The sequence below is a fragment of the Phoca vitulina genome, unplaced genomic scaffold (genome assembly GCF_004348235.1).
Source record: "Phoca vitulina isolate PV1807 unplaced genomic scaffold, GSC_HSeal_1.0 scaffold3, whole genome shotgun sequence".
NCBI classification, from domain to species: Eukaryota; Metazoa; Chordata; class Mammalia; order Carnivora; family Phocidae; genus Phoca; species Phoca vitulina.
Window position 1 is genome coordinate 89,238,499 of NW_022589706.1, and position 26,488 is coordinate 89,264,986.

At 37.4% G+C, this 26,488-nt stretch overlaps 1 protein-coding gene across 1 annotated transcript in view; it reads right to left on the reverse strand.

The window, feature by feature from the left end:
- LOC116628581 (bifunctional heparan sulfate N-deacetylase/N-sulfotransferase 4) overlaps positions 1 to 26,488 on the reverse strand; it is a 262,209-nt gene that overhangs the window by 14,438 nt on the left and 221,283 nt on the right. The window contains exons 6-8 of the mRNA XM_032398986.1: positions 23,637 to 23,819; positions 6,909 to 7,005; positions 762 to 885 (exon numbers count right to left, since the gene is read on the reverse strand). Coding sequence (XP_032254877.1) covers positions 762 to 885; positions 6,909 to 7,005; positions 23,637 to 23,819 — 404 coding nt within the window. The remainder of the gene's footprint in view (positions 1 to 761; positions 886 to 6,908; positions 7,006 to 23,636; positions 23,820 to 26,488) is intronic.

The window sequence follows — 26,488 nt, forward strand, 5'->3', positions numbered from 1 at the left end:
AAGTTACACACTGCAGAGTTATGCATTTAGGGGAATTTTCCCTGGAGGAGATTTGCCTTAAATAACTGGAAGCTGGAATCAGTGTGATAATTTCTTAAAAATTTGGAATAAAGCTAGAAAAAAGCCCCAGAGTAAAGACCAGTTCTAATATTAGGTTTATTCTATTTCAGTTTACGGAAAATATTGTGATTTTAAAATTTTTCATAATTTATTAAATGCAAAGTAGTATTCCTTTTATGCATGTGCACAGCTGGCATTAATACGGTTTTGGAAATGCTATGTTATTATTTGCATGACAAATATCAGCTTATCTTATAATACAACATTTTATAGTCTATGTGGTTAATGAAGATACATGTCACAGAGTATAAAATAACTTATTTATTTGTTTCCTCAAGCATCATTTGTGAAGACAAATTATGTAGTTAAAAAAAATTCTAGGCGCAGTAAAATAATAATATGCTTAAGCAGAATTTTAAATTTCCTTATGAATAATTCTGAAAAAAATTCCATAATCTTCTTTATTCAATCATATTAATTTATCAGAAAAATATTATCATTATTGCACTGTCCAAATCAAATTATAGGCAACACTGATTAAACATATCATTGTTATAAATTAATTTCTAATTCACTATGGTAGAATTGAGCATAACAAATTTATGCTGTAATTATGTAGATGCCACACATACATCTATAATCGCTCTGCTGTGATTGAGCATGTGTTAATAATGGTCTTTATTTTTTGTTATTTTCCTTACCAATCAATTCCCTTGTGGTAGTTGTTGCCATTAAAGAATTGAACTTCTTCAAATGTTTTGGGACTGGGAAGATTGCTGATGATGGAAGGGTGCATAAGAAGGAATAAATAAAGTGCAGTTGTTCCTATAGCAAAAAAGGAGGCAAAGGGTTATATATGGCAACAAAAGAAGAGACAAATACTATTTTAGCAAAATTTTTGCTCAAAAAGTAATATCCAGAAGACCAAATTTTCTGGTATTAAAATGATTTCCTTAAGGGACCCCTGGGTGGCTCTGTCGGTTAAGCGTCTGCCTTCGGCTCAGGTCATGATCCCAGGGTCCTGGGATCCAGCCCCATGTAGGGCTCCCTGCTCAGCAGGGGAGTCTGCTTCTCCCTCTGCCTCTATCCTTCCCCCCCCACCAGCCCCTCTGCTCATGCTCTCATTCTCTCTCTCTCTCTCAGTGTCTCAAATAAGTAAAACCTTTAAAAAAAATGATTTCCTTAAAATCAATTAGGTGCATTTCATGTGGCAACAATCTAAGTTTTCTTTTGTTAGTCTTCATGATTCCATTTACCTAAACATCTGATTTAATATTAGTACATAGGCAAAGTGAAGCAGACTGATGATACAGCTCTTTTCCTCTCTGATTTTTTTTTTTACATTTTTTTCTGTTTGATATGCAATACCTATTCTCCTGTTTATAGGGTGACACAGAGTTTCTGCTTTAAATTATTTTATTTGAGGTAAAAATCAGTTTATTTCAAGAAAAATATTAAATAAGATACCACAGGAGATGTATAACATACAAAAAATGCAAAAAACATGTAGGTGGTTGTACAAAGGTAAGACAAAACTGGGCATCTGAAGGGGATGATACTGAGCTTTAAGCTGGGAGAGAACTTCAGAAAGTGGTGGTTCAATTTCCCTCTGGGAGTCCGGTGAGTGGCTAAAGCATCAAGGGCATCCAGCACTCTACCCGAACCTGGTAGATCTCAATATTATATTCAAATCAATTAAATTAAATCAAACTATTCAACACATGCTGACTGGTGCTACTCTATGTGAGTCCCTGGTGATAGTTTTTTTTTTTTTTTTCCTGGTGAGAACTCTTGAGAAGAAAAACTCATTTGCTGGCCTTGATCATCTTAAAGTGTATGTGTGGACTTGGGTCAAGTAAACAGGTAATTGCAACATAGTGAGACAGTTTCCATAGTGAGAGAAGACCAGAGTGCTTTTCTAACACATGAGAGAATGGGTGACTTAGACTTGAGAAGTCAGCGAAAGCTTCCAAAAGGAAGCATTTTCTCAGCTTGTACCTTAAAAACTTAAGTGTTCCCAGTAAGGTTGAAAGAGGAGGGCAGGAATCTGGAAAGATGACCACTTGAATGTCCTACCTGGCTAAATGGGGCAATCTGATCTGATAAACTGAAGCACTAGGCTGGACAGACTGGCTGATAGAACCCACGGAGCGTACACATCACAGAAGGCTCAGATGCAATCTCTGACCCTTGTTTCTGTTTGAATTGGGCCAGAGACTGAGGGCCACGGTGGAAAGAATCATGGAGTGACTGGGTTTTCATAGTTCTCATGAATCAAAATTTCCCTTCTGGAAAAGATCCCTTTTATAACACATTGGACCCAGGAGGGTTAGTTGGATTTCCTAGCCCTAGCAGAGGTGGAGATGAGCTACACAGGTGGGCTGGTAGGACAGTTACAATTGCAGCTAGGGATCTGGAAGCCGAGCAGATCATCAGAGAATTGGCATTTTATTCCAACGTATCTTAAGCTCATAGGAGCAAAGGCTACTGTGCTTTAAGTATTAATGAGATGGCCACCTGATTAGATCTTCACAGCTTTACATGACCACCAAGACTGAGTAGGGGCATGAGTAGTTAAAGGAAAGTGATAACAGATCTAAGGGGACCAACACCTTGGACAGAAGAAAGGTGAAAGGAATACAGAATAGGTGGCTCCTAGTGAAACGGGAGGGTAAAAATTAATAAATGCCCTTAAAAATGTAATTACTAATTAAAAGCAACTTTTAATTATTTTTATTTTTTTTAAGATTTATTTATTTATTTTTGAGAGAGAGAGCACAAGTGAGCACAGGGGTAGGGGCAGAGGAAGAGGGAGAGAGAGAGAATGTCAAGCAGATTCTCACCCTGAGTGCAGAGCCCACCTAGGGCTCCATTTCAGGACCCTGAGATCATGACCTGAGCCAAAACCAAGAGTCAGACGCTTAACCGACTGAGCCACCCAGGCACCCCAAAACAACTTTTATTTTTTTTATTTTTTTATTTTTTTTTTAAAGATTTATTTATTTATTTATTTGAGAGAGAGAGAATGAGAGAGCAAGCACATGAGAGGGGGGAGGGTCAGAGGGAGAAGCAGACTCCCTGCCGAGCAGGGAGCCCGATGCGGGACTCGATCCCGGGACTCCAGGATCATGACCTGAGCCGAAGGCAGTTGCTTAACCAACTGCGCCACCCAGGCGCCCCCCAAAACAACTTTTAAAAATTAACAAAAATAGGGGCGCCTGGGTGGCTCAGTAGGTTAAGCATCTGCCTTCGGCTCAGGTCATGATCCGGGAGTACTAGGATCGAGCCCCACATTGGGCTCTCTGCTCAGCAGGGAGGCTGCTTCTCCCTCTGCCCCTCAACTTGTTAGTGTTCTCTCTCTCTCTCTCAAATAAATAAATAAAATCTTAAAAAAGATAAAATAAAAATTAGCAAAAATGGAATCAAATCATATAAACTCAATTTAAAAATTAAAGGAGTCAGAACTAGTTAGGAACTGAATTAGAGGCCCAAAGGACCAGGCAGAACTGTCTCAAACACATTGAAAAACACAGACATAAAATTATGAGGGGCAATGGAGTCCTCAAGAACTGATCTGAAACGCTCCTGAAAATAACAGTTCAAAAAGGAAAAACTATGAGAGGAGGAACAAAAATGTTCCAGGGAGGGGTGCCTGGGTGCCTCAGTCATTAAGCATCTGCCTTCGGCTCAGGTCATGATCCCAGGGTCCTGGGATCGAGCCCCGCATCGGGCTCCCTGCTGGGCGGGAAGCCTGCTTCTCCCTCTCCCAGCCCCCTGCTTGTGTTCCGTGTCTCACTGTGTGTCTCTGTCTGTCAAATAAATAAATAAAATCTTAAAAAAGAAAATGTTCCAGGGAGAAGAAATAAATTAGAGTATTGTATAGTAGTATTTGGAAGGGAACAGGGAATTCAGAAGGGTTCTTTCTATATACCTTCTAGGATGGGGCCTACATAAAAATGTTTAACTGATGATGGGAATGGTGTGTGTGTGTGTGCATGTGTGCAAATGCGTGAGAAAGAGAGAGAGAGCGAGAGAGCGAGATTTGAGACACACAAGAGAGCTGAGAATATTGATAGTTTAATATCCCTGAGATGTTGAGACTGGATGGATCCAGGGTACAGATAAAGGAATATTTTTGAATTATTGCTGAATATCGCAAAATAAATATGTTATAATCTCACTCAGTAGCACGTACACATGTTTAATCACCCTGATGGTCACAGATTTATACCAGATCTCCCCAGAGTTACATAAAGTCAAAGGCACAGCACCTTCATGCCACCAAGAGCAGGAGGGACTTTGAGGAGGAGGAGGAGGGAGAAAGGACAGGAAGGAAGGAGAAAGCCCTTTCAATTGGGGACAGTAGGTATGTGGTTTGACATTCATATAATCAGTCATAGAACCTGGGCCCACTGCCCAAAAATGTGTATTTATTTTATTAACACCTGTATTTTCATCTATTACTGACATTTGTTTTTATCCAATGCCTTTGATATAAATATTTTGTGGAGGAAGTAAAAAAGACCTCATCCCTGACAGTACTCCCAGAGAAACTGCATTCTATCTTATATACAATCTTGTTTTTAGTTTTACCAGAGTAAGCCAATCAAATCATGAGAAAATAATATTGACAATGGGGACACTGATTTTCTGAGAGAGGTAAGGCCAACAAGTTATGCTTTTAGTATTATTGTGCTAGGGGTGCCTAGGTGGCTCAGTCAATGAATCATCTGCCTTCAGCTCAGGTCCTGATCTGGGGTCCTGGGATCGAGCCCCACATCGGGTTCCCTGCTCAGTGGGGAGTCTGCTTCTCCCTCTCCCTCACCCTCTGCCCCTTTCCCTCACCCTCTGCCCCTCTCCCCGCTTGCACTCTATCTCTCTCTCTCAAATAAATAGATAAAATCTTAAAAAAAAAAAAAAAAGAATTATTGTGCTAAATTTAACCCTTTTGGAAATCCCCTCCTAACCTGGTAATATCAAAATTTGACCTGGAATCATGAAAGATGCCTACCTGTCCTAAGGTTCCTAGTAGGACTTAGATTTAAGCTTTGAGTGCCATAAACCCAGGCCTACCCTGCTCTCTGCCTGGCCTCATTCACTGCCCCACTATCAGCTGACAGGAATTCCTTCCAGGATTCAGCAACGGAGAAGTGGGACAGCGGTTCCTTCCATTCGCACCTCACAACAATTGAGAAAATAGGGCTTTGAGGACTACTTTTATATCTCATGTTTATTGCAAAGGATGCGTAGGCCATGTTTAAGTTGTTTAAAGACAACTTTGCATTGAAGACCAGATTCTTAGCAATTGCTGTGTCCAGGAAATTTACAGCTCTGACAGCAGTGGGAATTTTGCCAACTAAAGCAATAAGGAGAACAAAAGAAGACTTTAGACTTCTATGATTGAACAGATTTTAAGAATTATCACAACCGTTTTCACATTAGAATAGCATTTGCACAGCATATAAAATATTATTACCATCCAATTCCTTTATTTTAACTTGTTAGTTTGTTTGTTTGCCTTGGGGATGCCAAAAGCCGCTGAAAACTCGGTTATTTCCATACTGGTAGGTCAAATATTAAAATCTAAAGATGTAAGTTATTGTCTTTATAAATACAAGCAACAAGGAGGAAAACTAGATTTATACTTACTAACCTGTAGTTTTCTAGCAGAACTAAGAAGTAATAATATTCAACGACAAATGATAAAAGATATGACTTTAAATTAAATTTTTAGCATAACTTTACAACACAAGAATGTTTTCTTTCTTTAGTAGTCTTTCCAGAGTTAGCACTGCTATAAGAGAGTTGGTAGAAAATTAATGCACATTTTAAACAACAACACAAGTGATATATCTGAAAATACGTGCTGATTTTTTTCCCCTCCCTGCACATGTGTAACTTACTGTTGTAATACAATTTATATTCCTGAAGGAAGAAAAGATTTCAACAACCAATATCTAATAGTCTGGAAATTTTGCCCACAACATTTAAAATGATCTACTTGCTTGTATTACAAATATCTTCATCTGGGCCAGGCTTATTTATTGTGACTGTTTGTTTTGTGTTATGGTTTGTGCACTCACTGATGAAAATGCTTCTGGTCAAAGTAGTGAATTCAAAATATAGCAACTCAATAAAAACTTTAATTAATCAGAACATGAGCAAAGTGTATAAAACTGTCACATGCTGACGAAAGTATAAAATATTCTAATTGAAAGTGTCATCTCATTGGTGAAATACTTTCACTCCTTTTACTGCAGTCTTATACACTTGTCCTTCAGCATATGAGAAAATACTAAGGGAAAAATGCCTGATGAACCTCAGGTGTATCAGGAAATAAGTCCAAACCATATTTATACTTCATAATTATTTTTTAAAAAAACAAATCACACATGTGGAATATTTGAAAGTAATAATGGCAATAGCTCTGAAAAAAATCAATTCAAGGCTGATATACAGTGCAAAATAGTTTAAATCAAGCCAAGTACTTGCTTTATAACTTAATTTAGGAGATAATTAAGGCAAAGCTACAAAAAAGTAGGGATTAAAAATCAGACACTGCAACTATGGTACATTAACACAAAGCTGTCAAAAACTGGACATCTGTTGAACAGCTTTAAAATCTATAGTTAAAATTTAGTCCTTAAGTCTAATTAATAGGCAGCCTTAGGGTCCCTTTGAGGATCATAGCATAAAGATGATCCACAGGGATGAAAAACAATTCAAATAATGAACTTGGATGGATATCTAGATATCTCACAAAGTGAGACCTAATCCAACTATACTGTATGTTTCATGACAAAAAGGAAAAAAAAAAAGAATCAGACAGCACAGTTGGCTATTCCTACCTGTTTTTTGTGGCCCGATGACAAGGAATTTTGGCAAGTGGTCACAAGTTTTCTCTCTGGACCAGATGTCTTTGTGCCGTTTATCATCGCATGGATTCTGCAGGAAGGAAGAATAATAAATCTTATTGTGTAATGAACCTCTGGCTGTGTAATGTAAAAATTGTTCAAAGGACAGGATCAAAATCTTGCCTGATACCCTAGAACTAGGAGTTAGGCCCTGTTCTGGTTCTGGTTCTCTGATTTCCAAACTGTTTCCTTATATAATGGCACCTTCCTTCCTTTCCTAGCCCCAAGGCTAGAACTCAGCATCAAGTTGGTCTTGCTGTTATCCTCTTCTGCAACTCGACCAGGTTCTAAGCGCTGGGATTCCACTCCATCTCTGGACTTACATTTCACGTCTGTATATCTGAGCCTTCACTTAACTTCATTTGACCATAGTTTCTCAGATATCTGAGCTCTGCCCTAATCTTTCCTATTTCTTTTTCCCTAGAGGCCAAAGGGCCATCCTTGAGCTCCACACTTGGCCAACTTTTCCTTTCCTTTTTACACTATGCACTGTTCTGTGCTGATCCAGCAAATCCTAATGTTTGGCTATACCTTATAAGCTGATGGCAAGTAGATAAGCATTTCTGCCTATACCTCCATCCTGAGCTCTTAACCTATTTTTAAATTGCATTTGTATAATTGCTGTATAGATGTGGTGAGGAAATGCCAGACCCAACATATCCACAGGTCCAATTTTATCTCCATCTCAACCTTCTCCTGTTCCATTCTCCTTCCATTTCATTTAAGTGACCCACATTTATTATCTAAATCATGACACTTTTGAGAATTAAAAGGGCCATTAAATGAAAATAATACAATTTTTAAAATACTTATTGACTGACAAATTGATTTTATTAATAGTTAATCTAAATAATATATTAAAATAATTTTCATAAAATTCTGTCTAAAACCATATGTTAGGCATTAAAACAATTATAATTTTATTTTTATTATGCAAATATTAAAAATGACATACGATGACTAATCATTTATGTTTCGTATTTATGTACTTTAATCAGTTCTTTAGTCACATCTTTTTCTAATACCACATCAGCAAAGTTCTACTAAAGAATGTTTTCAGTATGATCCTATTACATTTTACTTTTCCATAAAATTGCCTGCAATCTCTTTCAAAGTTCCATTCATGATTAATAAATTTGAAAATGTTGATACTTTCAATGGACTCTTCTCTATAGACCACTACATTTTTAACTGGGGAAAAATATGCAATGTTGAGAAATCTATGATTTTGCAGCACTTGTATTTGGCAAAATGGTCAAAAGTGTCAACATTGCATTCCAGCACAGAATATAAACTTGTCTAATTAAAAATAGGAGATCCATCAAGAAATGCTTACCACAGTTGAACTTCCAAAGTTCAATTAAAGAATGCCAAACTAAACCCTCTAGTTTATTTGAATTCTCATTACTTAATTTGTCTAGTCTCCTCCCTTCTTGCTTTGAAGCCTTTTTTTTTTAAGATGACAAAAAGCACTAAGGGAAGAGAAAAATATTATGTAAATATATTTTTTCTCAAAATAATATTTTAATATTTTTCTCAAAAACCATATTCAAAGCTGCTTTTCCTCAGGGTCGTTATATAGACTGAAAGGGCCTAGATCATCTTGACATTCCACAGAACTTAACACTGGTTTACTATACTAATGATGTGACGTTAATTGTAGGTAACAAGTGTCAAGTATTCTGGCTGCCTTGGAAAGACACATGCACTCCAGAGGGTGAAAGAAAAGCCAGCAGAGTCTCAGGAGCCTACCACCTTTGGTGGTTTTTCAAGGTCCAGTGGTCTGGACCATGCCCAGACATCCCCACCAAAGCAAAGGTCTGTTTTTGTTCTTTGCGACTCCTACTACTAAGAAAGAAGCACAGGGCTTGATAGGCTTCTTTGGGTTTAAGAAGCAGCATTTTACTGCACTAGGGAATACTGCTCGGAGTCATTGACAGGGTGATGCATAAAATTGCTAGTTTTGAGTGGAACCCAGAACAAGAAAGAGTCCTGCAAAAGATAAGACTGAGGCAAAAGCAGCCCTCCCACTTGGCTCATACATCTGGGCAGACCTATGGTACTTCGGCATCTGTGGTATAAAAGGATGGCAAATAGAGTTTTGGTCAAGCCCCGGAGGAGAAGCACGGAGTACACCCCCAAGGTTCTGCAGCAGTGTGCCATTTGCAGCGGACCATCCCAACTGGTATCTACTCCTGGTATGCTACAGAGCCCTAGAAGAGATAGTGTTTGCCATGAATTTTCAAAGTGATTGTGTGGCCGTAAGTGGTCATCCTAAGCTGAATATTGGGTTGTACCCAGTAGCAGTTCATTGTAAGGTGGGAGTGGTATGTCTGGGATTGATCTCAAGCTGATCCAAAGGCTACAAGTAACCTTATAAATGAGTGGCCCAGACCCTTATGTCAACTATCACTGTTCACCAATATCTCTGTATCAGCTCATTCCTAGAATTTCACTGAAGGCCCCCTATAATCTGCTGATGAAGGGGGGAAACTCAAGCTTGGTTTGTAGATAGGTTGATTCATATGTTGGCAGAGGGCTAAGATGGACTGCTGTTGCACCACAGCCCCATTCAGAGAGGTTCCTAAAAACCAGTAGTTAAGGGAAAACTTCCAGTGAACAGAGTTCTGGGCAATGTTCCTGGTCATCTACTTTTTTGTGGATAGACTAATAGGGCAATGTAAGAATATAGCAGATGAATAGGCAGTGTGAATGGATTAGCCAAGGGACTAAAAGGGGCAGCATGGAAATATTAGGGCTAATAAGTACTAGGAAAAAGGCATGTGGATGGACCCATGATAGTGATCAAAAAGTGCGATGAACTTGTACTACACATTAATGTACACCTGAGGGTATTCAGTGTAGAAGCACTAAACAACCAAGTGGACAGAATGATTCAGCCAGTTCCCAATATTCCCACATACCACCTAACCTCTGTCTTTAGCCAACCCATTGCTGAAGTAATGGAGTAGCCATGATAGCAAGATGGAGGCCATTCATGGGCCTCCTTCTCCTAAGTCTGCTCTAGTTATAGCCACTGTTGAATATCTGACTTGTCAGTAACAGAGACCAGTTCTAAATCCCAGAAATAGCACTAGCCTACCACTTAGCAGAAAATTGATTATATTGGACATTTCCATTTTGAAAAGGGCACTGATTCATCCTGACCCCCGCTCACACATATTCAGAGTATGAATTTGCCTTCTCTACTCGCATAAACTGTTTCCACTTCTCTTTCCTGTTTCACTTTTTCCCCTTATAGGTTTTTCTTGAGAGCATCTCTTTAATAAATCATTTGGAACCAAATTTCTTATCTCAGACTTGATCCTAACGTATTTTCCATCCCCAGCTTCCATTGGAACAAGAGTGGAGTGCAATATAAAAAGACCAGTGATATATAAAGACAACTACACTATGTGAGAATTTGCCTTGGAAAAAGTTAGGCTATATATCTTGGGTTTTTCTATGAATTCATCTGTAGAAACTGTGATAAAAGGAGTTAATTACAAGCCAATAAACTTCACATTTTTAAATTTATTTTGCATAATAATTGAAATTTTATTTTATTTTTACCAGTGTCTTTCTGCCATCATTTTATTTGGTATTTAATCTCAAATACTCAATAGTCTAGCTTCAGTTTAACTCTCTAGCCATAATTTTCACTATGGCAGACAAGGGTAAACTTTCTAGTCTCCTTTTCTTCCTTCAGTTATAGAACATTCCCTATTTTGCATAGTCTGTAAGTTTCCAGCTAGAGACTGTATTTCACTCACTCTTTTGAATCAAACTTTCTTCATATGAATCATTTCAGTCCAAAGGAGAGAAAGCCAAAATGATGTTAAGTATCTTCTTAAGGATAAAACCACTCTCCCTGGATTTCCCCTTTCTTACTGACTGCTGGCTGTAAAATGGATACAATTACAGCAGGTGCCTTGCACTCAGAGATGTTTAACCGCTGCCAACCGGGGGCCCTGGATGGCCATGTGGAAGAGAGCTGTCTAACTCTCCTAAATGGCCTGCCCGTTTTTAGACAGTTGTATGAGTGAGAAATACGTATCTATTTTATCTAGTCAATTTACTGTTTGGAATGTCATCATGATAGCAACATTGCCTGTACTCTAACTCAATGTGTTTCAGAGCACTTGTCTGTGAGAAGGTAAAGAACCTGTGTCAGCATGTGAATTACTGAACTACTTACTTCAATAAGAACATCCCGCTATAAGAAAAAAAGCGCAAAATTCCACCTGAAGCAGCCAGCATGCTCAGTGATATAGCTGGTTTACATGATGGCACAAGCTTCCTATCTCATGGCAAATCAACAACAAACAATTCAAACCCGTCCATGGACCACACTTTGAGTAGCACTGTTCTGAAGTGACAATTGCCAACACCATACACAAAAATAAACTCAAAATGGATTAAGAACCTGATATGAGTCCTGAAACCATAAAATTCCTAGAAGAGAAAAGGCAGTGATCTCTTTGGCTTTAGCAACATTTTCCTAGATATGTCCTCTCAGGCAAGGGAAACAAAAGCAAAAATAAATTAATAGGACTACACCAAAATAAAAAACCTTTGCACAGCAAAGGAAACCATCAACAAATGAAAAGGCAACCTTCTGAATGGGAGAAGACATAGGCAAATGAAATATATGATAATGGGTTTATATTCAAAATATGTAAAGAACTAATACAACTCAACACCAAAAAAAAAAAAAAAAAAAAAAGATCTGATTAAAAAATGGGCAGGGGGCCTGAACAAACACTTTTCCAAAGAAGACATACAGGTGGCCAACAGACACATGAAAAGGTGCTCAACATCACTCATCATCAGGGAAATGCAAATCAAGCCACAGTGAGATATCACCTCACACCTGTCAGAATGACTGGAATCAAAGACAAGAAATAACAAGTGTTGGTGCGGACGTGGAGAAAAAGGAACTCTCGGGCACTGTTGGCAGTAATGTAAATTGGTTCAGCCACTGTAGAAAATAGTATAAAGGGTCCTCAAAAAAGTAAGAATAGAAATACTGTATGATCCAGGGCGCCTGGGTGGCTCAGTTGGTTAAACGACTGCCTTTGGCTCAGGTCATGATCCTGGAGTCCCTGGATCGAGTCCCGCATTGGGCTCCCTGCTCGGCAGGGAGCCTGCTTCTCCCTCTGACCCTCCCCTCTCTCATGTGCTCTCTGTCTCTCATTCTCTCTGTCTCAAATAAATAAATAAAATCTTTAAAAAAAAAAAAAAGAAATACTGTATGATCCAATAACTCCACCCTTGGGTATTTACCCAAAGAAAACAAAAACACTAATTTGAAAAGATACATGCAGCTCTATGTTTACTGCAGAATTTTTATTTTTATTTATTTTTATTTTTTTAAAATATTTTATTTATTTATTTGAGAGAGAGAATGAAAGAGAGCACATGAGAGGGGGAAGGGTCAGAGGGAGAAGCAGACTCCCTGCTGAGCAGGGAGCCTGATACGGGACTTGACCCTGGGACTCCAGGATCATGACCTGAGCTGAAGGCAGTCGCTTAACCAACTGAGCCACCCAGGCACCCTACTGCAGAATTTTTAAAGTAACCAAGATATGGAAGTAACCTGAGTGACCCTCGATAGATGAATGGATAGCGAATATGTGGCATATACATACAATGGAATATTACTCAGCCATAAGAAAGAATGAGATCTTGACATTTGTGACAACATGGATAGACCTAGAGGGTATTATGCTAAGTGAAGTAAGTCAGACAAAGACAAATACCATATGATTTTGCTTATATGTGGAATCTAAAAAATAAAAGTGAACAAACAAAAAAGCAGAAACAGACCCATAAATACAGAGAAAGAACCAATAGTTGCCAGAGGGGAGAGGGCTGGAATAGTGGGAAAACTGTGTGAAAGGGAGCAAAAAGTACAGGCTTGCAGTGATGGAATGACTAAGCCACAGGAATAAAAGGTACAGCATAGGGAATACAGTCAACGGTATTGGTTTTTTTTTTTTTTTAAGATTTTATTTGACAGAGAGAGACACAGCAAGAGAAGGAACACAAGCAGGGAGAGTGGGAGAGGGAGAGGGAAAAGCAGGCTTCCCGCCGAGCAGGGAGCCCGATCTGGGGCTCGATCCCAAGACCCTGGGATCATGACCTGAGCCGAAGGCAGACGCTTAATGACTGAGCCACCCAGGTACCCCTATAGTGAGCGGTATTGTCATAGTATATGATGACAGTAGCTACCCTTGTGGTGAGCTTAGCACAATGTATAGACTTGTGGACTCATTATGTTGTATACCTGAAATTAATGAAACATTGTGTCAACTATACTTCAATTAAAAAGACAAAAAAAAAAGAAAAAGAAAGAAAAACAATTGCCAAAACCAATCTGATGTTTCAGTTAATCTGTATTCACTATTATAGATAAACTCATGTCTGCACCTGATTCTTTGAAGTTTATTTGAACAATTTATTTTTCTATGGAATGCTCTTATTTCCTTTTTTTACCAATCTAATCAAAATTTCACCAATTATTCTAGTGTAAGCTAATATGTCCCATAAACTTTCCCTTTTTATTTTAGAGGGGTGGCATAGTCCAGTTGTTAAGAGTGTGACCTCAGGAGGGAGACTGCCTGTGTCTTATGGAATATTCCTAAATTCTCTGGGCTCAGTTTCCTTATCAAGAAAATAATGATTGATGGTATCTACCTCATTATTGAGAGTATTAAAGGAGTTAATATATTTAAAATGATTAAATTGTTCTCTATAAAAGAGAGTAATTATTATGTGATCCCAGGTTAGCTTTTTTTTTTTCCCCCTTTGTCCAGATTAGTCAGTTGAAGCAAAAGAAAGAAGTTACAGTTGCTGATGGACTGGTTCATGATAGATACCCTTCCTGAAAGCAGACTTCCTGGTCCACTGTCAGAACTCTAGCACCTGGGGTGGCTGCCCCTTCTCAGGACAAATTCACAGTTTGGTGACTGGGTTTCTGGGACGTACGACTTATTTGATAGGGAAATAGCTTGGTGTTTCTTCAGGCAAACTTCAGAATATAGATTGCCCTACAGACCCAAAGACACCTATATAATCCCAACTCAATTTATTTTTGAATATGCTTGCTGTCTCACTCCTGCAACTCATCCGATTTATTGTTTTAGCACTTGTCATCACTCAGGTCTCTACTGAAATATCACCCCATACAAGAGGGCTTCCCTGCTGACCAGAACCAAAGCAATTTCTCCCACTCTTGTCTTTCTGTGATAGCTTCTGGTTATATTTTCTTCGTTGTATTTCAGTACCTGAAATGATTCTATTCAGGTATGTGTTTATAGCAATTTTAAATTACATATATATAATATAATACATTTATGTTTATAATAATTCTATCTCAACTAGAATGTAAGTTCTCTGAAGAGAAGACCTCTGTTTGTCTAATCTAATATATGAAAGGTGCTTGATAAATATGGGTTGAATGACTGAATAACTGACTTGAGACAAGCACAGTAAACCTTTAGTAATAGGCATAGACAGATTTTGATATATGCTTGAAAACTAACATAATATGAACTGGGTAGACATTTTACTTGCAGAACTCCCACAAAAATAAAATATTTGCAATCTCCAATGATGTTCTTCATGGTGGCTCAGAAGCTCGTTTTGCTATTTCCGTAAGTCATCACTTTATATCTTAAACATTATTTTCCTCATATTTTTTAACTGCTTCATTTGTAAAGAACTTTAGTTTTCAACTATATTTTATATATTAAACAATAGAAAGGCAGTTCCCATGACCTACACTTACCAAGTTTCCGCACACATATCCCAGTGAAGAACAAATCTCAGATTAGGTGCTCAATTCATTTGCTCTCATGGTTTCTTTATACTTCGCAAAGGTAGATGAGCAAACTGATCAATTATTCAGTACCACTGCTGAAAGTGTCTTTCGTGAGACCTTTCTGGTTCTCTATGTTCAACTAGGCCACTTATTTTCTTTATCACAGTACACGTGCCTTTGCCATTCAAATTTCTGCACGCAAAACCAGTGAAATAAAACATTCACAGAAATGGGCAAATGCTATATAAGACTTGAAAAGAGTTTTCTTTTACATACAGAACATGAATAAACATGCCCTGTTCTGGTAGATAAAGACACTAATTATTTCTAGCTGTGCTCTCCCAAGAAATTGTACTGATAGAAGTAAACTATCAAATAAAATTCCCTGAATGCTGTTATAATACCTTTTGTTCCAAATGCTTTTATTACTAACAGTTCAATTTACACTACTTTGGTTTTTCCTGTATGTACTTTATAGGTGGTGGCATGTGTACACCTCAGTCTAGGCAGATTGCCTATCTTTATAACTGCATTCCTTCTATGTTATGCTATTTTAAGACTTTCCAGATGCCCAGTATTTCTTCTTTCACCTCTTTTCCTGCATGTTTCCCCTTGTGTCTCTTAATCGTAACTTTATTAACAAGATGTTTGCATTTCCTATTTTATACTCTGAAAATGTTTGTTTAGATTTTTTCCTACTCTGGTTTTTCTTATGTTGTCTGAATATTTGAATAACAGCTAACATAATATCTGACCTTTATTGATCACCTTCTATATTCCAGGCACTTGCTTGGCATAGATTATTTCTAATCCTCAAAGCAACCTGGCAAGACAGATATCATTATCCCTCCTTTACACCTGAGGAGGCTGAGATGCAAGGTGTTTTATTTAGGTCTTACTGAAGGTCACACAGCAAGTTAGTTTCAAATTTGGAATCCAAAGCTCGGGTTGTCTCTGCAGCTAAATATCGTGCGTGTGTGTGTGTGTGTGTGTGTGTGTGAGAGAGAGAGAGAGAGAGAGAGAGAGAAAGAGAGAGGGAGGGAAGGGAGAGAGAGAGAGTGAGAGAGGGAAAGAGAGTGTCTGGCAGTGATTTTGAAGGTCAAAGAGTCTTCCCAAGAAAAAGCTAAGCATTTGCTTGCACTTTCATGCTTTGTTCCATTGTTATTATTTTAATTTCAAAAGTCAGAAAATTACAAAGCAATTATATCTTTTTTCATTCTCTAATCTGATTGTTCCCTGAATCTGAAACTGCTGTAAACAATAATTTACTGTTTTAAATACCTAACACTATAGATATATTGAAACTTAAAAAAACTTCAGCTAAAATTGCTGTAAGCAGCGTATGGTTACTGTGCCAGTCTAGTAAAAATGCAGGTAACTCAGTTCTCACACAGGTAAAGGGGACGCAGGTGGTTTTATACATGGACTATATGATGAGGTGAGGACGATTTGCTTTTAAGTAGGCATAAAAGAGGTGGAGAGAAGATTCTCTGAGGTGATGGGCCAGGCTTAGAAAGGGGAGTAAATTCTGATGAAAGCCCAGATTTTCCTCTCCAATTAAGTAAAATTTTCAAATTCATAACCAAGCTAAAAATACGTATTTTTTTAAAAAAATCACACTACTTACCTTATCCTGAAGTTCATATTTTTATGAATACATGAAATATATACATGAAAACAACTTTTGTTCTCATTAGATCTAGTTATTCCAACCTACGTTGCCTTTTCTCTACTAAGAATCTGCTTTGCTCATTGCTTCTCCACATCCTTCCCTGACAAGGACACCGTGGAATCATCAGTTAGATTGATTACCCGCTCTCAAGTCATGTGCCTGTTGCAGATACCTGGGACATATCTAGACTTAACTGGAACCTTAAAAACACCCAGTGCTCATGTAGGATTATTTTGTTAATTATGAACGTTTCAGAGGTTATTGGTTTCCTCTTCATTTCCTCTCTGCTCACCTTCTGCTGTTCAGACTGCACTGTTTAAAGAAGAATGCTACGAAAGGTGTATTTGTTTTTCTTTTAACATTATACTTCTTCCTCCCTAGCTGGTTGTGTTGTTTCAAAAGTTCTGCTTACTGAGTTTTGCCATGTACCTGTCTTTAAAACAAAATCCTTTTCCCATCTGTTTTACACAAGCGGGTGACTTTCAATTTTTTGTCTCTCAATGTCATTTAAGCCTAATACAATCCACATACACTGATGAGGAATTTTAATAGGCCATGGATGTTTATTCTCAGTATTTCAACCAGCAATTCCTTTTGGAGAAACTTGGAGACACACACCATCTTTACAAAGCTTGACTCCACCCTGTGTGCTATATAAAACTCAGCTAGTCCATCAACTCCTTTGAAAGGCCTTTCCTTTCTGAGTGCACTGATTTATAATGAATGCTCTCTCCACAGAGTTCCTATAGCACTTAATAGTCTGATTCTTTCTCAAACTTTCCTCCTAAAGTGGTCTGAATACAGAGAAGCAGAAATACCCACTTCCGAGGTGGGAGTGGGTAGAAAAGGGCCTGTGGTTCTGTGTGCGTCTGGGGTAGCAGCTCCATGAAAAGCTGCTTTAAGCACAAAGGACCTTTGATTTACCTTAAACATCTATGCACTTGTCACCATATTATACCCATGTTGATTTAAATAAATCGATACTGTTGGCATTTTGCCATGAAATATTCTCATAGTAAAACTGACCCCAGGAGATGACAGGTTTACTCTGGAGCTCTGAGTACATTCAAACAGACGACTGCACATTCCGGCAGACAGTACCTTAGATTATTATTTATGGTTTTACGAATATCCTGTCAGAGAATCTAGATAGCAAACTCAATGAAGAAAAACTGTATTTTAAAACTCTTATTAATAGGTTGATCTACTATAGCCTATTCACTCACAGTAATCAGACATATCTGTAGGGCACACACGCAAAAAAATTCAGGTTTTTTTCGTTGTTATATTTGGATTAGTTCTGAAAAATCCATGTTTTATGATGATTTTGATTCAGAAAGGATGGAAGTATGTATAACATTTTATTTTATTTTATTTTATTTTATTTTATTTTATTTTATTTTATTTTATTTTATTTTTTATGGCACTATCTGCAAGTAGTTTTTCTATTACTAAACCTCAGTAAGTTGTGTGGGGAATTTGACACTTGGCAAGATCATATTTGCAACAAATTGACAGGAAAGGGAAAATCCATGACTTATGTCACCATTTCTGGATGTCAGAATGTCTGACAGCCTTGTATAACCAAGTAGGGAAGTGCTTCAGTGTAAATTAAAAAAAATTAGGGGCCCCTGTGTGGCTCAGTCAGTTAAGCATCTGCCTTAGACTCAGGTCAGGATCCCGGGGTCCTGGGATCGAGCCTCGCACATCTTCATGGGGCTCCCTGCTCAGGGGGAGTCTGCTTCTCCCTCTCCCTCTGCTCCACCCCTTGCGTCCATGTTCTCTCTCTCTGTCTCTCTCTCTGTCCCTCTCTCTCTTTCTCAAAGAATAAACAAAAAAAACCTTAAAAAAATTAAAATCATGAGAAATTACCTACATATTTGGGAAGCATTCCTGAAAGGTTTAAATACTAGTCTTACTAGTATTTAGAATAGAATTTAGAATACTAGAATTAGGAAGATAAATGTAACAAATACATAAATTCAAACTATGATTAGGAAAAAATACGTAAGATGGTAATGATGTCTATTCCTCTGCTGTACCATCTATGAAGTGAGGAGGAACTATTCCGGCTATTTCACTGGAAGGGGCTAAAAGATGAATAAATGGAAATGAAAACTATGGTATTATCGAACTCTTGTTTCCCCAGCTGTGGGGTGATTACTTGCAGATCAGTTTTCCTTTCATCTCAGTGTCTCCCCCACAAACAATTGCTGCCACACTTCTTTAAAGGTCTCACTTTTTTCCCAACCATGAAGCAACTTGGGGTTTCCCTCTCTCATGGCTACATTACTGTCCTAACTTTAGTACCTCCCTGTTCTTACCTGTCCTGCAAAAAGACTTCTGGTATAATCTTTATTGGCCAACCTTTTTTTTTTTTTTTTAATTACTTTACTCTCATCTTCAGAACCTACACGTATAGGTTCCTTGTTGCCTATCAAATCCAGATGACTCTGGTAGCTTTCAAAGTTTTCCCAGCTGCCTTGTATGTGCTTTTCAAGGTTATTTCCCATTGGATCCCTACTGTTCTCTAAGAAACGAGTGTGCCACTTTGACTGTTCTCTGTGCACAGGCACCCGCCTCTGCTTTGGCTTATTCATTCACGAGATGGTGCTGACGGCAGCTACAGTACCATGCTGGGCTCTAGGTTACGAACATGTATAAACCTAGTCTCACCCCGTAAGGTCTGCATGAGCTGGTGTACGACAGGCATAAGCCTCTGCAAGACCATACAGTAAGTGCAATAACAGAGTCATAAATAAGGAATAGAGTGGAAGAGAGAGGAATAAACAGGAAAACAAATTCATAATGTCATTTTGTTCACATAACCAGGAGCTATTATGGTTTGTAAGTTCTGTGAAAGCAAAGACCTTTCTATTACGTAGGTACTTCAAAAGTGTAGGTCAAATAAATTCACACTGAATACACCACCAGATTCTTCTAAAGTAACAATGTATGCCTGAAATCGTCCTACAGAGAGAGTCCAAGATAGAAGTAGATTTATTTTTCTAAATGTAAAACCACCATCTTGGTGTGGCCGGAAATACACTGGAGCAGGAATAAGAGAACCTGAGCTTTACTCCTGACCTGTCCCCAGTAATCCGAGTGACTTAGGACAAGATATTTCACCTCGCTGGGTGTCACTTGTGTCTTCTCTAAACTGAATAGATTGGGCTAGATGTCCCTAACTTCTTCTCCTACTCTTACAATCTATAGTTCTCTGGGTCAGAATTCATTTATTCCTTCCACAGGCATATAGTAATAGAATCTGCAGTGTGTGTGTCACTAGAACTTCTGATTTGTTTATGTCACGGATGTTCAGATCTCATGATCTGTAAGCTGGAGTTGGATGATTTCACAGCCAGAGTCAACAAAGGTGCTAACCTCCCAAGGTTAGGCACCCTGTGATTTTCTTTCCTACTTCTTTAATCCTGGCAATACTGGCATGGAGAGAGAGAGAGAGAGACCCTGCAGCTCTTTGAGCATTCCCTTGGTCACGCGGGCAAGCAGGAATCCACATCACGCTTGGCATGCTTGTTGATAGTGAGAGTCTGGAGTGACTGAGTGAAGATTGAGGCTGAGCTAACCTGACAGCTTGAGAGCTTAAAAGCATCGATTAGCAAATGTGCAAGAATCTGACCTTCTAAATGCCTCTATGTTGTGGTTTTGGTTTCTATAATGAGAGTTAAAAAAAAAAGAAAAGAAAAAAAGGAAATCCTATTCTTCCATACTTCATAGTAATTATTCTCCCAAAACAAAAAGCGGTATGAATTAACAGGAACCCGTGAGAATACTTTTAAGAATCTTACACACTCGGGACTACACTGAGGAGGATAAACTCGAGGGATAGAGTTCCATGTGTGTCCTCAGCATATATTCTCACATTTAGCAGCTTTGAAAGAAGCAGCTTCCAGTGAAGGGAGCACAGACACATTCTGTGTTGTTCTTACCATGCTGTCCATCGATAGATACTCATATTGCACTTTTTAATTAGGTGACAAAGCAGTTTCATAGACATGGTAGTTGGTGCTAATGAAAATTTGCATAAAGAACCAAAGGAAACTAAATAGATGTGAAGATCATCATTCTTCATGTTTTATTTTTATTTGTAGTAATAAAAAAGTGTGAATTAAAAATCTAGAGAAAAATAACAGTTGACGTACTTTTTAAAAGTGAAATACACTAAATAAGAAGGCATGCTTTGAAACACAAAAAAGTACCTCAATTTTGAGAATATGTAACGATGACAGACACATAATATTAATCTATCCTAACTCTGTAGGCCTGTGATGAGTGGGCTACAACACACTTAATTAGTGCTGGTTATGCTCATACGTTTTTTTGTAAAATTAAATTCATGTTGTTTAAAGAACATGATAATGCTTACAGCTGCTTTGTTTATCATTATAAATCTGAATATGGAAAGAAGAGATAACTGCCAGGGAAAGGGACTCAGACAGTATTATGCACTTTATCTCTACTTAACCATTTGCAGTCTCGTGAACATGGTTTATCACTGGCGCAGTTTATCAGATTTGCTTCAATAGGTCAACTGTTTTCACAATCTCACGTACCTGAATAATTCTGTCTTGAACTTAACTGCTCTTCTGCTTTCTATTTCTTGTTTTCCTTTTTAAACATATTTAGAATACATGGCACTTTAGTTAATGAGAAATGCTTGCAACTTTATTTTTCAGTCCAAAGAAACCATATAATTCACTTGATAAAATGGGATTCTTTTAGTAAATATTTACTCTTCAGTGTTATTTAAATATGTTTATAATAAACTATTTTGATAATATATATTAAAATTGCTAAACATACAAATGACAACAGCAATAACAAAAATTTGAGAACTCTCTGAAGCCTTTTCTGATTAATTTTATCATTTATTAAGAACTACCTAAGAATTAACTCTATGATGCTATTCAAAATTAATTGTCAGCACTTATAAATGTTTTGTATATATTTATGTTCTTATGTTTTCAAAATAATATAGTTTTCCAAGAAATAGTTCTATTTTCTGTTTCTAATTTTCATTTACACCCCCAATCAACTAACACAGTATTTCATACATAACAAAAATCCAATCAATATTTAGGATCATCAAATTGACCAATCATATTGGTCATATTTTTTTTTTTTAAGAGGGAGAGAAAGAAAGGAAGGACAGAGGGAGAAGAAAAGAGAGAATCTTAAGCAGGCTCCACGCCCAGTGCAGACAGAGCCTGATACGGGGCTCAGTCTCACAACCCCGAGATCATGACCTGAACTGAAATCAAGAGTCGGATGCTTAACCAACTGAACACCAGGTGCTTCAGAACTGGTGTATCTTTGATTATATTCATTCCTTACCAAAAAGGAACAATGTCACTGATATTGAACCTATATCAATAGATACAATTCTTAATTAAAAAAACTCACACAATAGTAAGAGATACAAATCCTTCATCTAAAAAAAAATTCTGCCTCTAAAGGAAAAGGAAGATTAGAGCTTGGGGCTATTGACTCATTTTTTATATGTTAACTCTTTGCAACCTTTGTTAAGTTGGCTACTTTTTATTGTTATCATACCATGAATTATAGATATCTCATAAATAAACATGTGTGAGAAAAGAATTGATTTACTATCAATGATTTATCAATTCTATAAGTGTGTGAGCACTTTTGAATAACGCTATTTATGCTTTGCCTTTATGAAATCCAGCAGCTACTTGGTATTATATACACCATAATAATTATGTCTTTATTTATGTCTAACTTATACACCAGACAAACAGATGATCAAGCAACTTATTAGAAGTGTGAAAGAATTAGAATGTGTAGTTCAACATAAACACAAATAGTGAAGAGTTCCTGAATAAATCATCAGAATAAAGTATGACTTACTGTAGCAGTCAGTTTTAAAGCACATTCTGAAATACATACTAGTGAATCAGAGTAACAAGGAAACCCTTCACTGACTTTGAGAGAAAACACTGTGTTTTCTTCTTTGCATTCTCTAGAGCAACTAGCCTTGCTTTACACATAGTAGATGCTTAAGAAACATGTGTTGGATGAATTCCGGACTGCATAGACACAGAGTCTATGCATGTAACGTGAATTATGGAATAAAGAGAAACACATAGTCTTGAGGAGATAGAGAGAGAGGATGGATGGTAAAAAGTCAGTTTCACAATGATTTCTCAGTAATGATGATGCTACCCCTCTACCAGCCACTTAGCAGGGCCCTACGTGCTCTGTCTCTGCAGCCAGCTTATTGACTGTGTGCGTCAATGCAATGTAGTGCATAAAGAACCAAGAAAGTAGGAGGTGGCATTTTCCTAGAAAACTGCTAAGAAGCAGATAGTTTACATTTTCATACATGGAGGCTGCGTGGCTCCCACATGAAGTTGAATTATTTGTAAAAGCAATCCTAAAACTGACCATTTTTCTTTTACCAATAGATCTGGTCCTGGTGAAAGATTAGTTAGATTTAAGAGAAATATGGAAGGGCCCCTAACGTCCGCCTTTGCCTCAGGTCATGATCCCGGGGTCCTGGGATTGAGCCCCACATCGGGCTCCCTGTTCTGCGGGAAGCCTGCTTTGCCCTCTCCCACTCCCCCTGCTTGTGTTCCCTCTCTCGCTCTGTCTCTCTCTGTCAAATAAATAAATAAATAAATAAATAAATAAATAAATATTAAAAAAAAAGAAATATGGAGACATATTAAAGACAGAATCTGTATAAGCATGTGATAAAAATTGCTTTTCCCTTTTTATTTATACTATCTGTGTTTATACATGCATATTAGGGTTTAGTTATAGGGTCTTAGATTATGACTACTCTTGGTTTCTATCTCCCTAGATACCCAGTGCCTAACTATTTTACTGCCAGTTAGTGCTCACACTAAATGAGAGTCAAAATGATTAACACTGAGAAGACACCAACAATAAAACAACCTCCTCAAAGCAAAAATTCGGAACCAACCAAACCAACCAACCAAACCCCAGAAAAACAAATAATACACTTAATCCATAAAACAAAAAATGTTATTGAAGTGAACGAAACTATTGAATAAAAAAAGTTTGGGCTAAATGTCAGTTTTAATACCTCCAACAGAGTTCCTAATACAAATTAGGTACTGGTTTCTTTCCTTCCACTACAGGACAGAATGTTTAGCGTTACCTGCCAGAGAGGGTCTTTCTGCTCAGGGAAGAGCTCAAAGTACTTGTGTGCTAGTTGCACTGGGGGCAGAGTTTGCAATCTCAGGTTGGTCCAGCTCTGCACGAAGTTGGCCAAGTTCACGAAGGTATATAACCCCAGGCGGTCATTCCCATAGTTCGACAAATGGGTCATGAAAATGCTGATCTGAAAGATAAAAGATAAATAAAAATGACCATAAAATATAACATACTTAAGTTCAGAAGTGGCATAGAAGCTCTAGGCAGGACCTCACCTAACCGTGGAATTTCTTGAGAGGTGTAATTATCATTTGAGGTGGTGTTATAAACTGAATTGTGTTCCTCCCAAATATATATGTTGAAACCATAGCATCCAATGTGACTTTTTGAAGACTAGGTTTATAGGGAGGTAATTATGGTTAAACAAGGTCATAAGGGCAGGGCCCTAGTCCTGAAATTTTTTTTTTTTTAAGATTTTATTTATTTATTTGATAGAGAGAGTGAGAGCGAGCACACAAGCAGTGGGAGCAGCAGAGCAAGAGGGGGAAGCTGGGAAGCTGAGCAGGGAGCTCCACACGGGGCTGGATCCCAGGACCCTGGGCTCATGACCTGAGCCACTCAGGCACCCTGATAGGTCTTGAGCCCTTATAAGAGGAAGAGATACCTGCACTCATTCTCTCTCTCTCTCTCTCCTTCTCTCCCCTGCTCCCTCCCTCTCTCCTCCTTTCCCTACCTCACTTCCCCTCTCTCTCCCTCCTTTCCTCCATCTCTCTCTCCCTCCCTCTCTCTTCTCTGCATTCTTCCCTCTCCTCTTCTACCCCCATCTCCCTCCCTCCCTCTATCACAGCCAGAAGGAAGATAAATTTGCTGGCACCTCAGTCATGGACTTCTAGCATCCAAAACTGTGAGAAAATAAATGTCTGTTGGTTAAACCACCCAGTCTGTGGTATCTTCTTATGGCAGTTTGCACAGCTAACACAAGCGGAAAGCCACACATTTGATTTCTATTTTAAAATCACTCTTAAACTCACTCTTAAAATGGAAATTCAAGTTGCATTTTTCTTTTCCCCCTCACTGTTCATTAAAAATATAGTGTTAATTTCCATATTAGTTTTTCCCTATTGTAGAATCAACATCATCAAACCCAATAACCTAATAACTTCCAGGCTAGTGAAGAACCAGAATTAGGAATTAGACTAGTTCTAAAATAAAACAGTTGTTACAGATCTTTACTGGTTTAGGTATGTACATAGATTGAATTAGATTTAGACTCAAATTGGAATTAGACTCAAAGGTCTAATGAAGAGTTACTGCAATAAAGAAATTGTTAATGTTTGCATTGAAACTGATTGCATTTAGCCAAAAAACTCCTCCATACTTATTAATCCTTTTGCAATATTTCCTATTTCTATATTAACTCTAAAAATATCATAGCATTTTGGTATTGTATTTTTGTAGATCAGAGACTAAGAAAAAGTAAAATCTAGGTTGATTGCTCTGGAAACAGCAACAAAAATTTTGAATATGATTACAGATATAATCTGATATACAATCCATCAGAGACTGCAGTTGGAATATTAAAATATTAAATGAAGGAGAATTTGTATATTCTTGATCTAAATTGTAGAGATTGCATGTAGAGATGACTAATGCAAGTCATAAAAAGGGAATTAATAATTTTCTACCATACACAGTATTTGTACTTGTTCCTCAATCTCATTATATTTGCATGTATCTCAAAAATTCATTTTATTACTTATTATTTAGAACTATAAATATTTCAGAGAAGTTAACATATATTTTATTAACTTCATTGGAAAAGTAACAGTAATAGAATGTTAGAAATAATAACATTACAACAAATACAACATGTGATGTTAACCAGAAAATAATATCCACACGTCAGTATATAGAAAGTCAAGTGTTGCATGGCTAATTTTTTTATGGATGCTTACTGACTCTTTTTAAAGGGTTTACATTTCTCGGTGTGCTTATTTGGGTTGTTTGAACTATTGTGAAAATAAAAACCGGTTTGCAGTAACCATTCCAATATCATGTCATTGCAACCTGGTTAGAATGCTAGCCATGCAATAAAGATTATACATTGCAGAACTATTGCGTCCAAGACCTAACATGTCATTGGATAACTGCAAATGTCCAAAGAGGATACTTTTGGTGTTAAAAATAACAAGGCATTAGCTTGTTCCAGAATTTAAAAAACAAAATAAAACAAACAATAGGCTGGCAAAATATTGCCAGAGTAAGTTATAAGTTAAAGATATCAGGTTCATTGAATGTCCTTTTTACTTTGGAAAAAAAAAAACATTCTCTTTCAATGTACTATATTAGAATGCTGAAAAAAATTCTCTGAGGAAAGCCTATTAAAATGATTAGAGATACTCCTCACCATGGATGAAGGTGGGAAAGAGAGTGGGAGAGCTTGGTCCATTGTCCTTCATATCCCTGTATTACATAAAATAATACCATAAAATAATTACAAAAAATAATACCATAATAATAATAATAAAGTATATGGTGCTTACTATGTGCAAGGCATGAATCTAAGCCCTTTATATATACAAAAAGTTTAAGTACTTTAACAGATAATTCTTATGAGGTAGATACAGTTATTGTCCCTTTTTACAGATGAAGAGACTGAGGCAGAGTTAAGTAACTTGTCCAAGTCCCACATCTAGTCAAAGGCAGAGCAGAATTTAAAACCCAGGCCATCTGATTCCCAAATCTGACACCTTCACCCAAAGACTTTAATACATAGAGTTTGACATCCATCTTTTTTCTTTCCTTCTGCTTTTTTTGAAAAAAAAAAAAAAAAAAAAAAAAAAAAAAAAAAAAAAA